At 41.4% G+C, this 25496-nt stretch overlaps 2 protein-coding genes across 3 annotated transcripts in view; one reads left to right on the top strand and one right to left on the bottom strand.

Moving 5' to 3' along the window:
- LOC122404868 overlaps positions 1 to 25496 on the bottom strand; it is a 133582-nt gene that overhangs the window by 76172 nt on the left and 31914 nt on the right. The gene's annotated exons all lie outside the window — the stretch shown is intronic.
- On the top strand, positions 4802 to 21553 carry LOC122404869. 2 transcript variants are annotated; one of them, XM_043409188.1, is made up of 4 exons: positions 4802 to 4910; positions 19766 to 20169; positions 20578 to 20775; positions 21133 to 21553. In XM_043409188.1, the coding sequence occupies exons 2-4, from the start codon at positions 19825 to 19827 to the stop codon at positions 21247 to 21249; spliced, it is 660 nt and encodes a 219-aa protein (XP_043265123.1). In that variant the 5' UTR covers positions 4802 to 4910; positions 19766 to 19824; the 3' UTR covers positions 21250 to 21553. The 2 variants fall into 2 exon arrangements, with proteins under 2 accessions (XP_043265123.1, XP_043265122.1); XM_043409187.1 differs by lacking the exon at positions 4802 to 4910 and adding an exon at positions 19289 to 19362.

The following is a 25496-nucleotide window of genomic DNA, read 5'->3' on the forward strand; positions in this document are numbered from 1 at the left end:
TTAAAGATTTTATTACGTGCTTTCTTATATTTTTCATTAAATTTTTAAGTTGAATGGCAGCCATACTAGCGCGATTAATTTGTATTTTAACTGTCGGGCCGCCAATTAAAACGGAAGACAGCAAATTTTGTCTTTTAAAAAAACTTCTACGAAAAGACTGACTTAAAAGTTTAAAAATACACTGATCGTATGAATTGTTTTTTATTTAGAGAGAAAATTGATTCGTAAGACAAATTTTTCATGCTACGCATTGCTTCCGAGCAACTGAATTGAGGTACATGTCTGACCATTATCTGGCATTTCTACTTGTTTTCATCTATATTCTCTTTTCTCACTAATGAGTATCTCGATGGTTTATATTACTTTATTATACGCATAAATATGACAGTTTAAGTTAAAATTATGGGAAGAAAATGGGTTCTGAGAGAAATTTTAAACGCAACACTCTCGACATTGATCCATCGATCGACGTTCACCGCGTTATTAGTTAAATAATAAGCTCCACCATGAATTTCATTGTCACGAAGACATCGCCGAAACCCAATATTTATTTTGCAAGAAATTTTGCTCGAAAAATCTCATAGCCGAGGTGGGCAAAAAAAAGGAATTCTATTATATCGACGACGTCAGGCAGTAAGCCTCGAGGCCATATTTGATCTGCCTCGACGTTAAGAAAAGGCTGTAACGTTTCACCGAGAAGGCGAAGGAAATAGTGTATTAAGTAATTGGCTCCCTTTTTATTTATCGTTTTTCGCTAGTGTATTTATGACCGAGAGGTAATTAATAAACGTTGCCATTAGGGTTGACTCAAATTTACTAAGAGAATGATAAATGAGGACTTAAGAATATTGTGAAGAAAATATCTTTAACATTCGCTATCCTTGCAACAAAAAAAAATCCTGGAGATTCGAATCAGGTGATCGAGGAGAACATTCTGCTTGACCTCCTTGTCCTATCCATCTCTCACCGGAAGGTTCCATTTAAATGTTGTCTCGCATTGATTGAAAAATGTGGTGGACCTTCAACGTCCTGAAACTGCATGCATAATCCACTCCGATACGTCGCGTCGTTCGGAACGTCGAGTAAATCATTCGTTAAAAAATTACAGTAACGTACACTCGCCATTCATCTACCGAGAGAAAATTTCTTTATTTGACTATCGAAGAAAATTTATAAAATCATCAACGAAATATCAATTTTATCCTTTATCTAGAGGGTCGGAGGGATTGATTTTGGAACTCACGTTGATTAAACTTTTCTACATTTTTGTAGCGATCTGTACGGTAGATTACGTTCGAGTAAACAACGTGCATTAGCGCGCATCGAAAGAAGGAAGCACGCTTCGATTTGTGTTGCGAACGCAGACGAAAGAGGGGTGGAAATAACACGGTATTAAAGCGATATGTGAAAGCTCTGGAAGGGGTTGCATTTCGTTGGAGATTCCCGAGGCGTCTGTTTGTCCTGCGACGAGGCTTGCACTTTGATTTCGAATCGATTCGGTACGAAGGACGCGGTATAAAAACGTGATACGGTTAAGAAGCAACGCGGAATGTCTGCTACGTTATTATTTCTTTTTATTAACTACGATCAAATTGCTGGTCACAAACATTTTCTGTAATTTTCAGTAAAATAGATACCTCGATGTACGACTGCGAGAAAGTCTAGCGATCTTTACGGTTATTTACAACACCTGAATTACGTCGAGGCAAGAAGTAATCCTTTGTCTGAATATTAATTCACATCTAAATAAGCGACGTGTCTTTTCGTATTAAACCGTCAGTAGCTTTTAATTAAAGAACGTATTCATTGACACGAACGGGAAGGGATGTTTTAAAATTCCTATTCATCGCCGAAGAAAATTCTGAGGGAAGCGTAAGACAGGAAGATGCGAATCTTCCCACAAAGGCGCACAATTTAAACGTTTCTTGAATGTTCCGGAACTTTCCCAACCGGCAAAATTGCAGGATCAATATTTAACGCGGATCCGTCGTAAATTTTGCACAATACTGCACGAAATGTTCCAACTTTACAAGCAAATAATCCACGATACAAATTTATTTCGCTTACTCTATTGAATTACACGTTTTATACGCGTTCCGTTTTTGAAGGGATAATATCTTTTGTAGTGTTGTTAACACGAACGAGGACAAAAACAGAACGTTCGGAAAAGGTTTATCGCGAATTCGACGTGACAAAAATATATTTTTACGTATTCGTGAATTTCTGTTTAATCGACTGCAAGTGAAACGCATCGATATATGATCAGACGGCGCTGAAAATATTTTTACATTTAATACAGCAAACGATTCGATCGCTGTCTAAGCGAAATAAGTATGTATAGGTCAGAATAGAGAACAATTTTTGATGAACGATAAATAAATACAGAAAGGAACGAAGGGAAAAATGTAAATCAAGAAATTGCTGTTCATTGAAATTGTATGGACGTTCAAGTAGAAACGAACGGAATTTTCAATGGAAGAGGGACAAACGTAAATCGTGCTTTGTCTTTATCCATTTTTCATACCCGATATTTCATGGTGCGATGTTGGGACGGTGTAACCGTCTCTTTTTCGTGGAACAAGCCGAAGCTGAGAAGAAAAGTATTGAAAGCGACTCCCGCGGGACGCGGACGAGCATAGTCATCGAAACTGTCCAACGAAAGCGTTGGCAGTAAAACTTTTATTTTACGTATTCGATAGAACATTTAGCAAACAATTTAGAAAATAAGTGGAAGGATAAGCGAAAGAATACAACGCTGGAAATCGTAAAATCGAGCCTGCCTTTCGTGAAAAATAATATATCTGGATCTGCGCTCGAAATTAGAACTATCAAATTTAAGAAACGTATGTCGAATGAATTCTTGCGAACAAATGGAGTACGAAGAGAATTAATGGACGCTTCTGCTAAATGGTGTGGCCGAGCATGCAAACAAAACCGCTGCAGAAATGGCTCGATACACGTTATTGGATTCGAACCTGCCAGGAAGCTTATGGGCAGACGCCATCAATACAGCTCATTTCGTAATGAATAGATACCAGACAATAGCGGCGTATATCATTACACCTATCGAAGATTGGACAGGCTACAAATCCCAGAACATTTGTGTCTCGAGCTCTTTGATAGCGAAAAATTTTGGTTACAAAGAGAGGACGCAACTCTGACCCCTCGTTAATTTTAACCAGAATTCAGACAATTAATTTTGACACGAAAATAAATTAAGTGTTCTGGATCGTTGAGCATTAGCATGGAAGATACGAGTATTTGACTTTGTAAATATTGTATGGTAAAGTGGTATTGGAAAATTGCATCGAAGAATGTGGGGTTTGTTGTAATATTAATAAGGGGACATTTTAAGGAAAATTTAAGATAAAAGAAACGTCTTCTAACTAAAAATAGTAATGTGCGTGTTCTAGAAACTGGAAGGTAGAAATAACACAAAAAAACAAAAGTATACATTGTGTGTGTATTTAATCGAATTGAAGAAAGGAAGTAAGAACACCCATAGGAGCAGACGAGGGAAAAGAAACCGGCGAAGTAAAAACAAAGGTAGAAAAAGCAACTTATGAATGATTCACTTCACGAAGGTTCATAAGAAGACGCAACATCCTTGGAAACTCCCAGACAACCTCCAGGAGGACCTAAATTATTAACGCATTGCCCGCCAAGCACTTTATTACTAACCATACTCGCCAGTTATTTAAACAGCCTCTCACGACGGAATAGAAAACAAAATGTATCTTGCCACCCGCCTTCGACGTATCGAAAGCAGATAAACCAGGTAATTTATAATTAAAGTCTGTAGAACAAGGGACGGTAAACGAAGCACTAAAACGAAGAGACAAGAATTTACGACTGTGCTATGGAAAATGGAATACGCTGCAGAAAAATGATACATGGGACCTTGCAAGAAGACTAAAGGACAAAATAGTGCTTTGGTACAAATGGGTGTACGAAATCAAAACAAGAAAATATGATATCGTGGAAGAACGTGAGGGTAGGTTAGTTTCCAAGGGGCTACGTAGAAAAAGGGATCGATTACCAAGAAATATTGACGACGGTTGCAAGGTATGAATCAATTGTATTGTTGCCAGAAACACCAGAAAAACCGGACGTAGAATTAATTTCGTTCTTTCTTTACGGCGCTTAAATCGCTGGATCGCATGATCGTCTTCGAGGTACGATACTTCCTCCGAAAACAATTACGGGGAAGAATAAAAACGACCAACTCGAGATTTATTTACTGATATTGGAAGAGATTCTTTGCGCTAAACGCTAAATACTCTGAACGTCTCGATTATATTTCCATAATTTAAGAAAGTATGAATGTACTGCAGGATTTTAGTTTGGACTTTTCTTATTTTGTTATTACATGTATAATTACATGTATAATTAAAATAAACTTGAATAAAAGAATTTAAATATTCTGTACCAATTGGTCCGATAGACATTTCTCCATCGAAGAATCTCGTAGAAGCTCTAGTCTGAAAAGCAAACGTGAAATTGAACGAGGAATGGGTGAATACAGTAAGGAGGGTGGAATCTGTTCGTAAAGTCCGAACGCGAACGGGTGGCTCGTCGATTAACATCGACGTAATTAGGAAAAATCAACATGGGGCGTTTGCGTTTGATCGCGCAAAAAGCCAACGTACCGTCGAGCGTAGTCGCATTGTTGTGCGCGCGTGGGTGTGACGCGAAGGACAACGCGAAAGGGAAAACGTGGAGGGAGGTGAAAATCACCCCGGGGGAAGGGGTGAAGGAGAGTTCGCGGAGCATCGGCCAGAGGGCGTTGGATCTCCAACAACATGGCCGTCTAACACCGACACCCCGTGCGAGTCTCCACGAAGCTGTTCGGCCGGATTTCAAGGAAGCACTCAAGTTCCAACGACCAGGCTCGCTGACGGCCGACGTTCGTGAGTAACTGCACATTTTTAACGATACTCGGACCGTTGGTGTCGCGAAATATTCGCGCGAAAACGTCGATCAGGCTATCTCTGCTCGATCTGCGTGCTTTGTCCGGCAAAGGAAACGCACCCATCTCTCGCGTGTATCTACGCCGCTCCGTGCGCTGGTGTGCGTTGACATTGGCGATCAATAGAGCCGATGTCTGGAGATGGACTCGATCCTCCGCGAGGAATCCTTGATCGATGACGTGACCGACGATCGACCGTGTACGAAAACTTGGAAAAGTTTTTTTTTTTATCGCTGGGATTAGGGGAACGGTATCGATGCAGCCTTTGAGCCATAGTTTGCGGTTGTCGCGACGCGTATGGAGCTGTACGGCGAAGTTTGAACACGCGTAGCAACCGGTATATCCTTAATAAAGACGGTTGTCGTTTTCGAGATCGAACGACGTCTCGTAAAATATTTAAATTCCAAAGATTTATGTCCTCGTGCTTGAAATTCGTTCGATTAAGTTTGAAAATACGAAGCTTTCTATAGAAATTCGCGCTGATTGCAATAAGTCTTCAGTTTCTCCACAACCTGTGAAATTTATTTAAAAATAGCAGCTCAAAAGAAAATTTTCTTCGCTCTATGAAACATAAATAAACATTGCGTGAAAGGAAACTTCTGAACTTGCATTCATTTCCGTGGAATTAATTCCTGAGGAATAGTAAATTTTTTAAAAGAATTTTATGTCTCAGCCCTCTTGATTATTTGATTACCTTTAACTTTATTCGCTATTACGGTGTTTAATTTCACAGGCAGATGAAACCTCACTGAACGATTGTGTTTGCATTCTGATGCTTAAAATACTAAAACATCAGTTTTAAATTCCGTTAAGAGTAGCAGAGATGTCTGGTGTTTATTATGTAAGGAGAGTTTTATGAACTTGTGTTTACATTACATTTAGCAATTTAAATGCAGTTGGGTGTCATTCCTTAGGACTTCGCTATAAGGAGCGTAATCGTGGGCGAATTTAATTATGCGATGAAATGTGTTTGTGCGAGTTTACGAGTTGTGCTGTGTTGATATCAGGCTTTGGTGTAATAGGCAAGGTAGATCATGGAATTATTTCTGTTTACAAACATTAGACATCCACTGCAATTTCCATTCATCTTATATCAATAGTCAACTAACAAATAAACAATAAATTACTATTTCGAGCACACACAGAACTCCTGAAATGCCCATTTAAAAGTTGTAAAATGTTTTATTGAATATTAAAGGAACGCGTCCACCCTCGTTGCGCCCTCAAAAAAGATTTTCGTTGATTACTAAGCCATTTCATCTGTTCGTGACGTCTCGGGCAGAAAGTTTGTCGAATAAACAATCTAACAATCCATCACTACCTTCAGTTTCGTTGACACGTGTGTCTGTTTCTACTGTCGCCAAACCCTCGTTACGGTCGATCAACCTCCTGTGCTTCCATCCCGCTCGAAGTCTTGTAAACGTTTCTGCGTCGTTGACTTTTCCGCCGACCCGCGGGGAAAGAAAATGGACCCGCGATAAATTTTCCGTCGTTTACGGCGCTGTTCCGTCTTAGTATCTCTGCGCGATTCCGTTGATACGATCTTCATCCAACCTTTTACGTAACCATTGTTATTTGTGTCCCCATTTCGTTCTCGTTTTGATTTCTCTGTCTACCATTTTTATAGAAAAATCATACTTATTTCCACGAATAATTACAAAAGAATGGTATTTACTCATAATTAGAAAAATAGCAAATGAGAATTTGGCAGATCGAGCCTCTTAAATTACGAATGGGAGCAGACCCGTATAGTTTACTTGTTTTTTGCGAATTTTTTCTACGAAAATTATAATATACGAATTATAAAATACGAATGCAGTTTGTAAAATTCGCAGAAACATGGTTCGCGGAATAAACATCGTCCGATTTCACCAGAAACGGTAATTTGAAATATTTAATTAATAATTAATGAAATAAAAATACTTCTGCTAATGTTTCACTGCATCCGTCTCTGTACACGATTTACGCGAAGCTAATATCACAAACATTGCAAATCCGGTTGTCCAGGAAACAGCTGTTCGCTGAAGCTTCCACGAGCTATTAATTTGGTTATTAATTAGATAGACACTTCCCTTGAACGTGTTACACGCGTTCAGAGACGAAAAAAACTCGGGGAAACGAATGCTGTTATTCAATTATTAATTCTCAATATCCCTATTCTAGATTATTTTTTTAAATATCCCATTTATTATTGTAATTCATGCACTATACGAGTCTACAAGCACGTGATGCTTTGTTACTGTACGATATAATTGTCCATATTTATTACACTACTTAATTTCAAGTCGCCATCAATTTCTAAGTAGTCGAATCAACACATAGTCAGCCGCGCACGTATGTAACAAATAACTATTCCATAGTTTTCTAACATGCTTAAGGAACTAAAAATATATATCTTTGGTCAAATAAAAAATTATTCATCGTACGTAAAATGCAATAATTAAACTAAATGAATTTTTCAATTCCCCTGGAGATATCCAAATAATTTCGACGGTCCACAGCCCCGAATCATTATACATTTAATGCATCGATACGCGGAAATTCCAGCAAAATTCTGATCAATAGTCGCCATCAATTTCCAAGTAGTTGAATCAACGATGAAGTCAGCCGTGCACACTGTACGATCCAAAGATATTCGTTTTGTGTGTTTGACATCGACGTTTGACATTTCACGCTATTGTTCGTCGGTCGTCCAGCGGTGAAACGCGCTTTGACGAAGCTGCTACGATCCCAAGATCGCTTTATAATCCCTGGTGCCAGTTGCATCTATCAACAGGTGCACAAAAGTGCGCACGCGGCTCAATAAGCAGTTCTCACGAATCACAGCCTACAATCTCTCCAACATTCTCGGTGGAAATTAAACACTGTGATGAAATTGGAATTACAGTATGACTCGAAAAGGAAAAGGTCAACGGAGAACGGCACTGGAATCTCGTGAATGTGTTTGAGGACAATGTCCTTCAATTTACTTTCGTTGGAAAGCTATTTCGGTGGCATCAATGAATTATTTCTTGGTAGGGTTCCATGTAACAAGTAGGTCAGGACCTCGTTGCCCAAAGTGTTAATGAATTGTGGCACGTTGTGATGAAAATTTCATAAGTTCGGTTTACATTTATTTTAATCTGTTGATTAAAATAATTTCACGTATTGATCGAAGATAACCAAAAAAGAACAGAGGTCGAAAATGTTTTCAAATATGTTCGGCATAAAAAAATTGCTCCAAGTATTTCTATTTTAAAAAATTTAGTAATAAAAAGTCTTCCGATGTTTTGACCAAGGATAGTCAGGGTAGGAGGGACAGTAAATAGTAATTTGCATGGAAAACAAGCGGTATTGGCGTCGTTTCCAATAAGCTCGTTGCCGTATAACATGGAAGAAAAATGTTCTAACGCGTCAGCAGTTTAACCGAGCGATTTCTGTCTGGCCTTTTACGCAAGAGCTAAAACCGACGAGCGGAAAAGGGAGTGGCTGGCACCCGACACGGGTCAGAACTTTGTTTGGTGGTTTAGGGTTACTCATCGACGCGAATCCGAGCCGAATACAGCCGAGATTGATGCCAAAGTCTCGAAGTTGATGGCAGCACTCGCGGGCCAAGTCCTTCCGGAAACCGAAATTCGACTTCGAAGGCCAGTCGTTCATCGTCAGAAAGATATCGAATATCAACGTTACACGTAACCCGATACCGACGCATTCTTGGCGGAAGGTTAAGCTAGAAACATTTAGACGAACAGAACTAACAAATATTTAAAACAAAAAAAAATATTTTATTGTAAACTCATTTTTTTTTGTAGAATTTAAACTCGATTTGCACTGTCGACCAGCCCGTAAAATGATTCTTTTTTGTTCTTTTATGAAATTAATTAAAAATATAAGCTCGTATCGAGGACAGTAGCTTTATTACAAATGTAATCAGTTTACGCAAGTAGTAATGTCGCGATTGACGCGACGGTAGCCAAAGCCTGCGATTGACGTTCCCATTGCACTGACATTCGAGCAACGGGGTTAATTACATATACTCACGAAGACCTTGCGAATCGAAGACCTCCAACAACAAACGTTCATTTTTCTTCGTTCACAACAATCAACGGACCCTCTCTTCGAGACAGAACGATTGCATTCTGCACTCTCTCGTCTTCGTACAGAACTTTGATATTTTTATTTGACTGATATAGAGAAAGATTTCAAGGCAAAATACGAAACAAATTATATATAGAATAGAATAGTTGTGATTGGTTCCGTGTGACAATTTTCATGGTTTTGCATAAACTGTTGTCGATTCCGTTAATACCGAAAAAATACCGAAGAAAATAAAGCAGCAAATTTTGAACGTTTACAAAGAATGTATGAACCAGATCGGTGAATATTATTTACACAAGCGAGGCTTTTTTAAATAATATTTTTCGCAATTTTCAACAACACGTACGCGCTACCGGACGGATCGAAATCGTTTTAAAAATTCCTCTCCCGCGAACGAGCACGACAGAAACTCGTCGAGCCCATTGTTTGCTGGTTGAATGCAACCCGTTGTACCGGATGCAACGCGGGATTCGAGAAAATCCTTTTTTGTAACGTCGACAAATCCGCGTGAAAGGACAGCTTAAGAATTTTAGCGGTCGTTTTAATTATTAATACAGGAAGGTAACCTTAACGTTCTTGACGATTTAAGAAGGCAGCCTGGAAATGAAAAAGGGCGTTTATGGAATTTTATAAAAGGGAAACTGTTTAGGATATCAAAATACGAAGAGCAAATTCTAGTAGAAATGATTGCTTCCCCTTTCTCAATATTAACAACGTTATCAGAAGCAGAGCGAAAGAGTAACAAACCCGTATTTCATACTTTGCACATACTTTCGTGCATCGTGCAATAAATTCTGCGAAACAATAAAAATGTTTCGAATTATCTGACAATATTTTTCAGTGAAACTATTCGAACAATGTCGCGTTTCAAAGTAAACTGAAATTATTCAAATTCCGAAACATTGAATATCTTTTCATCGGTTTACCTATGTATTAGATAACTTAAATATTTCCCATGCATAATTTAGAATTTGTTCGAACGCGTTTCGAGTCACGTCCTATAGAACGCAAGGTTAAGGGTGGATGTGAATATTTAATCGCAACCTTCGAAACCCGCCAGTGAAATTGAACAGCCCGACGCACGAATCGCGAGGTCGTCGAAACTTTGTCCGCTGAAACGTCTGCGGAATTTGTTCCGTCGCCATTCTCGACGGGGGGAGACGGCTGGAGGATATTTGACAGCGCCAAACTTTCGACTGAAGACGCCAGATTACCTCGTCACCTCGGGGTCAGCATTGCGGCTGATACAACCGCCATTGTTCGCCCCGAACTTCCACGAAAAGTCACTTCAATGGCGGATGAAGTTCTTGCATGAAAGGGTATGATGCCGAGAGTGTTTGTCGTTCCCGGAGACAATGCAACCCCTTCAGTCAACGGTTCGACGGAGCTGGGGAACTTTTTGAAGAACCAGTCAAGGAGAACGCAGAATGAAAAGAAACAGGAAAGACAAAGGAGAAAGGAGTTGACAGCGGAGAACATAGACAAAGTAGATAGATTGGTAGCTCGCGATACAATGAACATTCTTTAATTATGCGACCGGTACGCTCAACAGTGACGCAGAGACTATTGCAACGCGATCGAACTCTCCATTCAGACGATTCAGACTGCGAATCCCACGACTCTCGATCGGTAATTACTTTATTTATTCAACGAACGGAAAGCCCCATTAGCGTACAAAGCAATAGAACATGATGTTAAAAAAGTTTAAATACACAGCTTTTGAATAATGTCTTACATTTGTGTGAATCCTAGGAGTTTTCGAGAACACCAGCTAAGTAAAAGTAGTCTCGAGATAAATGACGTTAATATTAGACACTGTGATACGCAGCTGTTCCATTTCTGCAAGCAATTGTGTATACAATAGCAAAAATGGCGCTACTAAAAACGGTGTCGCCCTTTGTATTAAACCATTAAGCTGGCGGTCCAATCTGCCCACGCTTACACTTTAATTCCCACGATTTCCTCGATGGTTTCGCATTTCCTAATAATTAGGGAACATAGTTCACGTAAAATTTCAAAAGGAAAATAAAATTTTTAAATAAGAACTTAAGAGAAATTAATTCTTATTTCCTGTAATGTAAGTGGGTTTAAAAATCACTGACGTCGCCAAACTATAACCTTATAGCAATTTGTAACTGTCAGAAATATGACAGAGCACCGGGACGAATTTAAGAACGAAAGAAATTTCGACCGATAGCGTGTCCCCTCTGTTACGTTCCGCGACTGTCAGGAAAGTAAAAGGAGATCAAAATGTAAATTTGAAATTGCAAAGCGATCAGAGAGTCGAGCTGCCAGCTCCTCCCCCGCCGTGTAAAAGGAGCCAGCAGGTGGGGGGGAGAGTTTCTATCGCAGCCTCGTTTGACCGGTCCAACCGAGCCCGAAGTAGAAACGGACGAACGTGGCCAGACAGAGTCGGACACGAGGAGGAGAAGAGCAGAGATTCCGAATGTATGAGCGAGTAATGAAAGAAGAAAACGAAAAGCGCCGACGAGATAAAGATCTACGAGGGTGCACCGAGAGTGGGTGGAGCGGAAGGGTTGGAGGGGAACGAACGGGTTGGCAGGAACGGAGTGGGGGGTAAGAACGGAGAAACTAGGACGAAAGGTGCGAGCCCAGGATGACGGTGCACTAGCTGGGGCCACTGACATGAGACCGTCCACTTCTATCGAGGGGTGTACGGCCATTGAATCCGCTGGATTTTCACCCCTCCAACCCCACCCACGGCAACCTACTTTGCCACCTACTTCGTTCGTTCCCCCCTTCGAGCAGCTCCGTCGAGTAGTCGTCTTATTTCGACAACCTGTATCCGACGGGGCTCTCAAAGCGAGCAACGATTTAAAATCGTCGCCAACCCTTCGTTGCTCCTTCGATGCCACTCGAACGAATGGCGAATTAAGGGGATGATTTACGTGCCCATAGACGGTCTATCGCCCGAAAATTGCTATCTAGTTTTCTTACGGGTAACTTATTCGGGAGAGAAGGGGTGCAAAGTTATTACTGAAAGTTGCAGATATTACTGAAACTGATAATAATAATAATTACACCGAGGATCAATCTTGTCGACAGGTCGGACGGGGTAGGAATATTCGAGCGTACGCTGCGCGATGGTAGATTGTAAAATATCAGAATTTAATTGCATATATTTATGACGCGCTCTCCGCCAGTCGGATTTCAAATTTAACGCTTTTCGGTGCCTCCTGGTTTCATATTTAAATCTTTGGACGCTTTTCATATTTAAGTTTCCGTTGCGTTCGGATTTCCAGTTCAAAGCTTTCGGAGCATTCTGATTTCAAATTCAAAGCCCGCTTGATTTTTGATACAAAATCTACCGTTTCGAAATTCACGCTTTTCCGAGCGTACCGATTCCGAATTTCAAATCTTCGCGAACTTTTCTCCGTTCGAAACATTCGTCGATTGATTTTAATCTTCAAAATAAACTTACGAAACTTAACGTTAGAACTCTTTCACATTTGACGCTTTCGAAAGCCCGCTGTTATCAGTTTTAAAGGTCCCAGATGTATCCGATTTCAGATGTAAAGCCTCCCCAAAAGTCCCCGGCTTCAACTTTTAAGCCGACACCGTTTCCCGGATTCATAATTCAAAGAATCCAATTTCTAGTCCAAAGCTTGCATAGATTTTCATCCTCGAGTCAACAATTTTTTACCTTGCCGATATCCGGGTCCGAATTCAAAGCACGCAGAACTTCCCGGTCCTTTCTGATTTCAATACCGACGCTTTCAGAAACCTTCTCGTCTCAAGTTCGAAGCTTTCAGGCCCTCGTGATTTCGCGTCTAAGGCACCCAAAGCGTTTCGATTTCGAGCTTGAGACCGGAAAAGATTTTTTTCAAATTCTCTCGTCGCCCCTCCGGATCGCGGACACTTCAGAAGCGACATTATTCCTTCGAAGCGACTGGAAACGTCCCCCATCGCCGCGGCGCGCTTTGTACTTCTTTCAGCCCTTTGTGCGGTCGATATCCACGCCTATGGCTGCAATCCAGGCGCTTCCAGTCAAGCATGAAAGCCATAATTCCAGCGGAGATTTTAGGGACCGCTAGCAAAACGCGACCGTGTCACGATCGTTGCCAATTCTCTTTCATCCCGGGCTCGCTCTCCTCTTTTAGCGGCTGCTTTTTTTTCGAAGACATTCAGAAAACGTGCTTTCGCGTCCTTGCTCCACTTAAAGCGCGCGAGCTTCGTCGGATTGTAAACTTCCGAGGGACTCTGTCGCGGGATTAACGAGTAAGGTTGAGCCGGGGCTTGTTTGCGCGTTTAATTCTTCGACAAATTCTGTGGAAATGGAAGAACTTCGAAGATTTTAATTGCTTCTCCTGGGTATTACCGGACGGAAGTTGACAATAATTTTCCTGGTCGTTGAATATTTCGCGCTCGAACGGTCTCCTAAGATATTTTCTAAGGGCGATATTATGTAAACGCAGAAAAATATCGGTCAAGGCTATCGATACGCAAACATTTACAAACGTTCGTTTCGTAATGTTACGTATCGAAGGTGCGAATAGAACATCCCATTGTATCTGGCAGGTCGTAGACGATTCCATTCTACCGCTCCTAACCGCGAACAAACCGTTCTCTAACTACGGGGACCAGGTATGCTCTACTTGTCAGACCGTTCGCAACTCTATTCTTCGTGTCTGCGCACAAACTGCCCCGTTCTACTTGCCTGCCGCTGAGCGATTCTGTTCCGCTTGCTTAACCGTGAACGATAATTTTCCCTTCGTCCGATTCCAACTTGTCAGCCTCTAATTAGTCAACTATGCATTCTATGTTCCGCCCGTCCGACCTTGGCTGGCAATATTCTACTTGGTTGAGTGCAGAATGGCGAGCGGTTCTGTGATCGTGAACGCAGAACTTTCCGATGTACTAGTGTTTTGATCGCTGCTGCAATTTAATCGTACCGAGTCTACAAATTTCAGGGGAATCATTTTGTCTTCGGTAAGACATTGTATTTTTGGTAAAGAATTTTTTTCTCGCAAATGCGTAGGATTTCGGAGTTACGTCTATTCACCAAAAATGATTGTAATTGAGCTCTATACCCAAAAATAATTTTTTTAGAACGATTTGAAATTTTGTAATTTTGCCAAAAAATTTCAGCACCTACTCGAATTTTTTTCTTGAAAGTGCGTAGGAATTCGAGGTTATGTCTATTCACCATAAATGATTGTAATTGACCTCTATACCCAAAAATAATTTTTTTAGAACGATTGGGAATTTTGTAATTTTGCCGAAAAATGTTCTGGTCGGTATGGAACTTTAAGCGTTAATAACTTTTTATTTTGGCCTCTAGAATTTGCCATTAAAATTTTTCACAAAGGTGGCCGCACCTTGTAGAATTTTATTACTTGAGCATGAGTTTATTATTTAAACTACATTCGCAAACTAATCCGTGACCGATGTTCCAACGAGTGACTGAACTTTTTTTTTTCGTTTCCACGTGCATTTCAAGTTCGCTTTGTCCGACCACCGACGGTCCTATTTTACTTATTTAACGCGTTGACTGTCCGCTGACCCACATGCGGGTCAGGATGGTTTTAACTCGGGAGTCTGCTAAATACGGAACAAATATTGGCTGCAGTGGCAATCAGAAAAGCAATACTCGAACACACACGTGGAATTTCAACCCAAATATTACAAAATAATTTCGTTACATAATTTTCTACAAATTGGCAATTTTTTTACGGATTAAACACTTGGTCCGGCGAGCTTTTAGCTTCGACAATGGCTCGAGCTCGTTTTGTCTCATTTAATACATAATTTTTCGTTGTATTTCGGAATACCACTACTGTTATTACATCCATTTGCTTTTAAATACGGTCCAAAAGTTTTTATTCAATTCAAATTCTGGATTTGAAACAAATTAAAATTTTGATATAATATATTTCAAATTGTTTGCCATAGTGGAGTACAATATCACACTCTGGCGTATTTACAACAGTAATATAGCGATTAAAAAGGTTTTTTAATTTTGACTTAAATTTTGAACAATTCTTTCTATCGTTTAATACCATTTTCGTTCTACTAGTCGATACATCGACGAATTATCGCCCCAACAAAATTCGAAAGCGCCAGAAATTTCTGCCAGCAAAGAACTTAACTTCCCGCGATGTAAATTTCGGAACGAAGACGGGGTTAGAAAGTAAAATGCAATGCAAATAACTCGAACGGACGGATATGTAATTTGAACGCTCTCGGTAAACTTTGGAGCGTGGCAAAATTTAAAGGCGCGCATCTACAAACCACCGACAACAATTTCCCGGTTTCCGAGCGTTTCCGTAGCGAGCTGCAGGCTCGGTTTCGCCTCGCCCACGCCAAGTATTCTACCTAATTGCGCTATTGTCGATAACAGCAGCCGCTTCCTATGTTTCCTGCTACTCTCTTTCTATGATTGCATTCCCGTTCCATTAAAAAGGACGACGTGCGGTCCGGGGGCTACATTGTCAGCAGCTCGCGGTTAATCGAGCTTTCAAGGTAAAATATTTTTAACGTACGGGTAGAAGAATTTCAAGCAATCTTCTTCCCGTTCGCCGCGAAGGAATGCAAGATATCGCATTAAACCTGCCACTTTGAATGACGCTTCCGCGTGAATGCGTCCCGCGTTGTTCCACGCAGTTCAGCGTGCATTTCGAGAAAGCTGACAGAGAAGAATTCCCATTTCGCGGCTCGGCCAGGCCGCGTCGAAAAAGTTCGAATAAATATTTTATGCACGCGGCGGGGAAAATTAGTTTCTTAACGCTCTCGATGGCTGAACCGTTCCGCGTGTTCCGACGAAGTTCTCGCGTATAAGGTGGTTCGCTTACACCCATCTGACCTTTCCTAAGTAAATATTAGCGATGTCTGTACATTGGAAGTTTCGCGGAACAAGCACCCGGTGCTTGATTTCTGCCCTGTTTGTATCGAGAAATATCTTACGGAGGAAATATTTCCTCGGAGAATTTGTGTTTATTCGTTGCGCGAGCAAACGTTAACCACGACTGGAACCATTACAAGGTCGATAGGGCGATGTTGTACATCAAAAACTATTTGCCAAGGGGGCCGTAGGTCGAAGCACAGGGCAAACTTTGCATCGCGATAGCGCAAGTTTCTGCTGTTCGAATTAATTACAGGTGCACATTATACGTATGTTACGATCAGACTTTCATCGAACATGTAAATGTGGAATTTAGGAAATAGAATCTTTCGTTCGAATAAGCTTTTGTTTTATTATTGTTCAAGATTTGGCAAATTTTTCAATCATGATCTAGATCTGCCTCGAAAAAAACTATTCAGACAGGATAAAATGGATCGAAGTTCAAGGGCTAGGTATCGAAAAATAAAATGTTCCGAACCTTTTCATCAGAACTTGTTTTAAATTCGATACGATAAACCAGCCATTGTTCGAACGAATAGAGAGACAGGATCGACTGAAAGAGGGATTTTTTGAGCAATAAAACATTCGTACCTTCCGCGTTTATTATTGCATATTTCAGGTAAAATGTTCTAATCCCATAAATGATAATTTTTTCAAATAGTATTTTTCTTATTTAATATCCTTTCAAGAAAGAATAGGTTTTTTCATATTCATCGAAATTTTGTATAAAGATCTTGCTATCTCCCATCACAAATACTAATACAAAATTCGTTTACTCGAAACATTACATAACCTATACACAAAACTCAGTACTCCAGGTTTTTTCGGTCACTGGTTCCGGTGTTGAAAACACAAAATTCAAAATGGCGGGTCGAATATGACAGACGGAATATTTAAAATCGGCCAGATTCGCTCGAAACTCTCCAAGGTTTTCTGGGTCGCTGATTACGAATACGGAGTTGAAAGTACTACCAGATTAAAAATGGGGGATGCAAAAATGTTTATTCTCAAACCTGTCTCGTTAAAACTCGATATCAAACTTCGTACGAATTTTTAAAGAACCCGATTTCCATACTTTCGACGTTCGATTCGTAAACTCCGAAGGAGTTGGAGAAAAATTCGTGCACCAAAGGGTTGAACGATTAGCGATGGAGCACTCGGATTAGAATCCCTCGAGAAACCGGGAATACAGTTCGGGAGCAGCGTCTCGATTTTACATTTCGTGCTCAGTGGGACGTGCCCGGGGTAGCGAAACTCTCGCCAGGATTCACCGGGGGCAGATATCCAAAACAATTAAGACGCCATGGCAGATCGAGATAGGTCGCGTCTCCGGCTCGAACTCGCGCCGAGGGACGCGTTCGATATCGATCACCGTAAATGAACCCGGGATTATACCGAGACGCTAATTCCCGGGTTAGAGATCGACGAATCCGTGGACGATCACGCGTGTCGGTCAGCTTAGATTCTCCTGGAGGAGTCGGTGGCTTTAAAGTCAGCCGCAGCTGCGTTAGGTCGACCGATAACACCGAAACTCGGCCACTGGGTCAACGACAGATGAAGCTCCGGGTGCACTCGCACCGAGGACACACCTCCTTTCCGCGGGAACGAACTACTTTTCCCTTCCACCCTCCAACATCCACCCCATCTCCCCCCCCCCTCAACCTTTCTGCTCCATGATTCTCCCTTTTATCGTTTCCGTTTCCAGCCGGATTTTCTAACTCCGGTTGTATTTCTCCCCCTTTTTTTTCACTTGGTTCCTGTTGACGTTAGTTGCTCTCCTCCGAGCTTATAATATATCGTAATGCACTGGTCCGTGCAACTGAATCCACCCTCGTAACACCGTAAATATTGATTCTGGCTGGGGAATTGGTTCGGACGAGCGCACCGCCGGTTGAAAAGGAGCCCGTCAGATTTTGCGTGTCGGCTTAGATTTTTCAAGATTTCTAGGTCATCCCACCGGGAGTTTCAAATCGATTCTCCCCCTTGATGAGTTTGTATTATATTATAACCGTAGAGGGTGGTCCCGTGCACAATTGAAACTGCTCGCGGATATCCATTGATATTGATTGTAACTGAGATTGGAGTAGATGTGACCGTTGCACGGTTTAAATGGGGAACTTTTAGGATTTTAATGTAACCTTCCTGTGTTTTAACCTTGTGGTGGCTTGCTGTGGGGTGAAAAAACAATTACTATCGTAGACTGTTGGTCGAGCGTTTGCAAGAGTGACAAGAGCGTAGTCCTCTGGTGATGAGCGCGGGAACTGTCGTCGCAAACCCTTTCGAACCCCATTTATTTCAACACTTTGACTGCCACGTGACCCATATATGGGTGACATATTTACCACTATGGAACTAGCAAGAAGAAGATTACTTTACAATAGTCTAAAATCAAAATTTTAGTCCAGCAGAATATTATAAGGTTCTGATCTGAACGTGTTAAAGTTACGAAAGAAATTATGTATTAATATTTATTCGAACACGATTCTTCTACTTTTGAAAGTGTTTTTATTTCCAATCCCTCGACTCTCGATGAAACTTTAAAATAGCCACCGGGTACTAGGAATTCGATCAGAAACGGTGTTGCATTGGATGCAGATTGCATCGCAACTGTCGCGAGAACGAAGTTGCGAGTCGCTGTCAACGTTCCGTCCTCAGAATCTTATTGTTCGGTCGCTTATTGTATGCATGACGTCAGAAACCGCCTGACCGGGGGGATTAAGGAGCTATTCAGCTACGTGTCCGTCATAACCGCCTGCATATTCTAAATTTTATTGCACCGATGTTCACTGACTGTTTCCGTATCTACACGGCAGACGTTAACTTGCGATTAGCATTTCCCAGTGGACGGGAAACCCCACCTCGGAGTAATGTAGATCGCGGCCATTACTGTCCGGGACAAAATAAACGGTTTAATTTATTTCTAAAGACACGCGCAAGATTAAACGTATTTTATTCTCTCTATGTTATAGATAAACTGAAAATTGCATTCGTGATTTGCAAAAATTATAAAAACTATTACGGTGCTAATTTATTTTGAAAAAGCTTGAAATGAAAGTGAAATTCACGTTGATCGATCACAAAATAGACACCATAACATTTATACCTATATATACACGAAATAAGTAGAACTTCAAACGCCTATCAAGCTATACAATGCCAATTAACGGGGGTCAACGTGTCCAGTTGCGCGTAAAAGGCATGTTTTCGGATTATGGCGTTGCACGATAAGTGGTTGCAGAAGAGTTCGCGATGACAGTGTCGGTGCAGCGGTCGTTATAGGTAGGAGACAGCAATTGGTTCGTTAGTCCTCGATGAAAGTGGGGTGTTCGAATTCGCAATGACTAATGGTCGTCGTTGAGATGCTCGCGCGAGGCGGTTGTGGGCTGTTGAGCCAAGATGTCGATTCAAAGAGTGCTGCGTATCTTTGGATGCGAGAATCTCCGTTTCTCTTTGCGTGAGTGATTCCCTGTCTGTGATTTTTTAATTTCCAAAGAAAAGTGATCTTGGAGTTAATACGTCTGATCGCTATCCGAACTACCCCTTTAAGAACAGTGGGCAAATATGCATTGCTATTCATACGTTTGAAAAATGCTGATGGCGGTACCGATAAAAAAGATCGCAGCATAGAGATCGATGAAGTCACGAAGTTAGTTGTTCTTTTTAATTCCGTGCCGCGACGAGTCACACTAAGGTCGATCGAAGGTCGCATTATGCAAGAGGGTTGTTTCGGTGTCGTTTGCAACTGTCGTCGAAGAAAAGTTCCATTGTTTTCTCTATACGTGCCGTACATGAACGCGATATTTCCTGCGTGCACGGCGTAGCGGGGAAACGGTGCCCGATAATCCCCTCTGTTGCAGACGAGGAAGACAAAGAGAATCTGATCGACCTGGCGCCGTTCAAGTTTCCGTTCTCGAAGATGTCGAAGACGCGCAGCAGCGAGGAGAAGGATAGAGAGAAAGACAAAGAGGCCGGGGACAACGAAACGGAAAAGGAGACGACCGCGACCGCGGAGAACGAGGAAGGCAACGGAAAGGAGGCCACGAAGGACGGCAACAGAGAAAGAAACATGAACGACGACAACGATACGGAGGACAACGCGAGGGGGGAGGATGCTCAACTACCGGTGAACCAATTGCAATTGGCCACCGAGCCGGAATCCAATTTAAAGCCGTCGGTGTTTGCTTCCAACAGCTTCATGCCGAGGAACGAGCCCGCCATTCCGAGCTCTGCTCCACCATCGTATCAACACGTTATCGAGCAGGTAAAGATCTGGGTTATTCCAAATAAAAAACTCGTTTTATGCATTTGTCGAATACCCTCGAGGACTAGTTCGAACGACAACATCACTCCTGTTTGGCAGATTTGGGTAAATTCTATTCACGAATACAAATCATGGATCCATTCGTGAATGGAGTCGTTTATAAATTAAATCGAGTCGTGATCGTAGCATTGGAATTGTGCTCAAAATAAGTTAAACCATTTTATTTCTTTCGCTGCAGTGTCAATTTGTTCGATCGTAAAAATTTGTAAGCGAATTGCAGGGAGTCGATTATTCTATTCTATAAAGCAGTGGTTGCCAACCCGATGCACTTTGTAACAGAATTATAAAATTTATTCGTTTTGTTCCCACGTAACGATTAACGAAGAAAGTAATGTGTCTACGTTTTAGACGCGTTTGGAGTACGCGGCCGAGGCGCAGAAACACGAGGAAGAAAAGATCAGCGCGCGCGAAGCGTCCGCCCAAGAAAACAGGAAGAAAGCGCCGAAGATACTTCACAAATCGAGCAAGCAATTTTACAGGGCGATGGCTAAGCAGTGGGGCATCACTTGCAAAATGAGCGACCATTGCAGATGTTTAGATTGCCAGGTGGGTCATCTGAATTTCATTTTAGTCCCTACTACGATTACTGGGATACCATGCACGATACAATAACGATCAGAAACTGTTTATCCGTTCCTATTCCGCAACTCTGATTTTTACTTCCCATAAATTTCATTCAAATCCGAACTCCTGTTTCCGGGAAACTTTTATTTATCTGCTTCCATCGGAACTTATAATGCGAGAACTTTTATTATAAAAGTTCCGGTTCCAACTGTTTTAACGGAACCTATTAAAAAAGTTTCGCAACCGTTACGATCCCGCGTTTTAAAACACACTATGATTTGACGAACCCGTTCCGGGGGGCTCTTGAATACATAATTTAAGAACGATAACGGTTCGCAGAGTCGCTATTTCGACTGCGAGTACGACACGAACCAGCAGACTGACGGCGGTCTCGGCGCCGGGGCGCCGATGTTCATATCCGACGTGATGCAAGGCTCCGCCTGCGTTCTACTCTAAAACGCCGGAAACGAGACCCTTGCGACAACGGGATGGTCTTTGCGGCGCGTAGATGCTTCCGCGAGGACGAGATGTTCACATGATCGCGCACAAATCCAGCCGACTGTTTCCCGATGGACCAGAATGAACACGAGGACCTCTTAACCGCGGTCCTGACGCTTTGTAAACGGTCAGCTGGACGTTCCATTGCTGGACCGAGCAGAGTTGATTCTGATTGTTCAGCGACCATAATAAAGCTTTACCTTCGTGAATTTTTCTTTTGGGGACTGCCCACCGGTTTAAAGATGTTGCAAAGTTGCTGAGAATCTACGGATAGTTTTCTGATACCGTACTCTGAATACCAAATGTTATTTGAGGTATTTCTTGGTGCACGAAAAGAAGGCTACGGTGTGTTGACATCCCCACTCTAGTTCCCTACTAACGCACGAATTGGTCATTGACTGACGCGCCTTACTAGGGAACTAGAGTGGGGATGTCAACTACTATTCTTTTCGCGTAAGCACAATACTTATGGTAGATATATTTATTTCCGTTATATAGATTTCTGCTGTGTACGCGAGAAGATTATTACGAGGTGCTTTACAGCCCCAAATTAGAATTCACGAAGGATCTAGAATGAGAGGACTGTACGAATACCAATATCGACGCCAGACGAAGGTCTTCGTTTCGAGCTTGACGGCCCACAAACGTTGAAGAAACGCGTCGAGAATTGTACGATGATGTTTTATGGGCAGCGTCTCGATATAGCAAATAATAACCAAATATTTTGAATAACGACGAACGTCGAGCCAGCAGACAAACTATAGAAACTACCGAAGAAAGGACAGACGTCAGAGAAAGATTTCAACCTGTCAATTGTATTTTACTAGTCGCGTTCTCACCTGGTGATAAATAATTGGCGAATGTTCGACCAATTTGTACAGCATGTTTAAACGTTCGGGCGACGTCGCTGACGAGATTGTATAAAATTTGTTGCCCCTTCGACCGGTTGAAATCGAACAAAATTTCGAGAATGTTAGTGCCAGGCAAGCGTAAACAGAACCATGTTGTTCATAGATGAAATAATTTCCCCAGATTCGTATCTGTAATCACCTTGAATCATAGTTTGTCGCTACAGTTGTTGAATTTAATATTCTTGAATTTCTTCCAGAGTTAGTATCTCAACAATTACCACTTTGAACTATTCGTTGTTTCAATATCACGTTCATTTTTCCTGTAATTGTTCCTAGTATCGAAGAACGCAGTTTCACGATCGATGTGAAATTTTCATTCGTATCTGGGGAAATTACGAAAACTAAAGAGTAGCATAAATGTTAGAGGTGTCGTCACACAGTGTATAAATAATCGGCATATTCGTCTCGAAATTTCGATACTCTTGTAAATGACTATTCGATCCGTTCGATCGACTTTTCTCGTAGTTTCTACAACGAGGAATGAGATGAACAGTTTAAAGCCTAGTGTCATTATATCTATCAAAATAACCATACGTGTTTTTTCTTAGGTTAAATACAATATTGGACGAAACACTTTCACCAGTGTTTACACTATCTAAATGTAACGCATTATAGTTACACTATGACTACGCAGCTTTAACAACGATATACTGGCCTACCATAAGACAATTTTATTACGTCTACTTTTCATTCGTAGACAATAATTTGTGAAAGTCATTAAATCGCTGCAGATTTTCGAATTGTAATCCTGCGTTTTTACTATTTTTTAACACACACGATTCTACAAAAATCAAGTATTCTACATTTTGTTGATCTCGTTTCACGTGGTAGAGATTAAAGACAATCGATCGACCGATCCCTTTGATTTCTCCGTGCGACAGAAGCGCGTAGATAGATGTGTAATTAACGATTGTAAACTACTGATTTCCGGCGTAACGCGTCCGAGGAAATCGAAACTCGAAACACATGAAAGTATTATAGATCGAGCGTCGAATACGCGTATTCAATGGACTCGCGTCTAGTAATACGCAACCTTTTAATTTCCAACCTACTTTTCGTACGAAACAAAACACTGAATACACAGAATATTTAGATCGAAATCGTTTACTTAATTTATTCTCTACTTTGTCGAATAGAGAGTAGTCGAAACATCGTGAATGTCAGTTAGTGGCAAATTTTTCTCGTTTTTCTAGCAACAGATATCTCACGATTAATTTAAACTTTCAAGTTTATTGATCAGGCGTCGATTTACGTTCGCAAATGTACGAATAATTTGTCTTGACTCGTTCTTCTTTTCAAATTGTTACACCGACGTAGCTGACCCCACGGATTCGCCACTCCTGATGTGGTTTATTAGCGCAATTTCTCGCGGTAACACTTCACTCGAAGAAAGTACTGTGCTGCTGAAGTTAACGCAACAGAACGAGCGTTGTATTTTTGCAACAATGGTGCAGCGAAATTGGAGGGTTTTACGCGGAAACGAATGGTACTTCGTTGATCCACTTACGCCTCGAGGATCGAAATCTCGTAAACAAAAATATTAACCACGAGTTCTCTAAACGCGTGAACACGTTTGTAGCCTTCAGCTTTCGCTCCAAGTACGCGAAAAAATTCACAGCATTTTCAAGCCGGAGTCAATTAAAAACACAATGTAGATAGATTAATAACCGTCGTTAAGCTGGAAGTGCTAGAGATTGACAGCAAATTGACAAACTTGACGATTCTTTCGCGCAATTGGGGTGAAAAATGGGAAAAGCAATCGAACGGGGTTTCAGATTTCAATTTTTAAACTTCCCGATTAAACGGAATATCGTTTTCTCGTTACAATTTCTGCGTGGAGCCCTCCAGTGGCCATCGAAGCAATCCTAATCGAATTTCCTTACTCGAACGTCGCGTTTCCCTAAACGCGAGCACGCTAGGAAGTGAACCGCGACTGAGACCACTTCGTTCTTCGGAGGGTTCCATGATTTGCACACGTTGCAACGTCGAGCGATTCGGAACCGTGACGCTGGGTAGAAGAGAGGCTGAGAGAAGAGTAAAGAAAAAAATATTCTCGTCGAAACGTGCGAACCGATCGTCCGCAAAACGCGGACGTCGATCAACTAAAAAAGCGAAACATAATACAGTACCTGCCTATACTTGTCTTTGTAAGATACTGTTCTTTTGTACCTCGCGCTGAAGAAACACGAACAATATATTTCACGTGCGTATAAAATAGCCAACCCCCTGTCTACGGCTCTCGATGCTACACACCGTTGCCAAATATCAGTTTTTTTTTCTATCGGTGAGAAGAGCATCCTTTTGTACGATCCGACGATCCTTTTTTCTAATGGCGCGAAGAGCCGTTGGCGTGGCTCGAGGAACGTCGTTTCACTGTGACCAGGCGTTTTAGTTTTTTCGACGAGGCGGACACGGTCCAGGCAAAATAAATTTGTTGCTCAAGATCAGCCTCGAATATTCAACCATTTACCACTTTGTTCGGATAACAATGTCTTTTATAAACTTACGTCTTCTGTGGGCAATAGTCGGAACAAGGAAGCGAGGGATGGAGTAGCGGGGAGGACAGAGGATGTGATGGGGGTAGCTGTAAAACGACCTTGAGCAGCCAACTTATTCTGCTTCGAGCGTAACCGCTGAAGAGCGTCGATCAACGATTTAACTTTTTCTTTAAAACGGTAGCTGACACCTTCGTTAATATTTTACGCGATACGTCCTGTCGCTGACAAACGAATTAGTAATTTTGCTTAGCGAAGTATGTTAGCGTAATCGAGATAAACACGAGTACATCAATCGAAGAAAGATCTTCTTAGATAATTAAATATCGCTTCTTTGAACAGTATGGAAATTTATATTTTCAATATAGAGCAAATCTAGAGTTTAATCAAATGTTTTAATATTTAATGTATAATGAGTTTGTCGCCCACTGGAACCTCGCAGTGAACCTTTTCCTTGACGACGCGAATGCTCGACGACCCGATTGCCAATTATATAACATAATTTTACTAACTCCACAATCATTTTCACATTTACACCTGGTACACGGTGCACGCGTTTCATTTACGATTAATCAGATTCTTGGAAGCTTGCGTATGTGTGTGCGTGGGAAGAGACGAATTAGAAACTAAGAAAAGAATAACAAAAAAAGAGAGAGAGAGAGAGAGAGAGAGAGTATTGTCACTTTGCAAGAGAAAACGAATGCGTGTAGCTAGAGGAAGAGAGGACGATACACGCGCACGAGATGCGTGTATAGTATTTTTTTGGGCCGCGGATTTTTCATTAACGTCGTCGTCGGAC

This window comes from Colletes gigas, unplaced genomic scaffold, assembly GCF_013123115.1.
Source record: "Colletes gigas isolate AHSC1104 unplaced genomic scaffold, ASM1312311v1 Colletes_gigas_Sc00003, whole genome shotgun sequence".
Lineage (NCBI taxonomy): Eukaryota > Metazoa > Arthropoda > Insecta > Hymenoptera > Colletidae > Colletes > Colletes gigas.

What these genes read in the sequence shown, in the direction of transcription:
- LOC122404869 (XM_043409187.1), top strand. Translation starts at nt 19,305, where the DNA reads ATGTCGATTCAAAGAGTGCTGCGTATCTTTGGATGCGAGAATCTCCGT. An exon ending in ATCAACACGTTATCGAGCAG is followed by an intron (nt 20,170 to 20,577) that starts GTAAAGATCTGG and finishes TCTACGTTTTAG; the next exon opens with ACGCGTTTGGAGTACGCGGC. An exon ending in GCAGATGTTTAGATTGCCAG is followed by an intron (nt 20,776 to 21,132) that starts GTGGGTCATCTG and finishes AACGGTTCGCAG; the next exon opens with AGTCGCTATTTCGACTGCGA.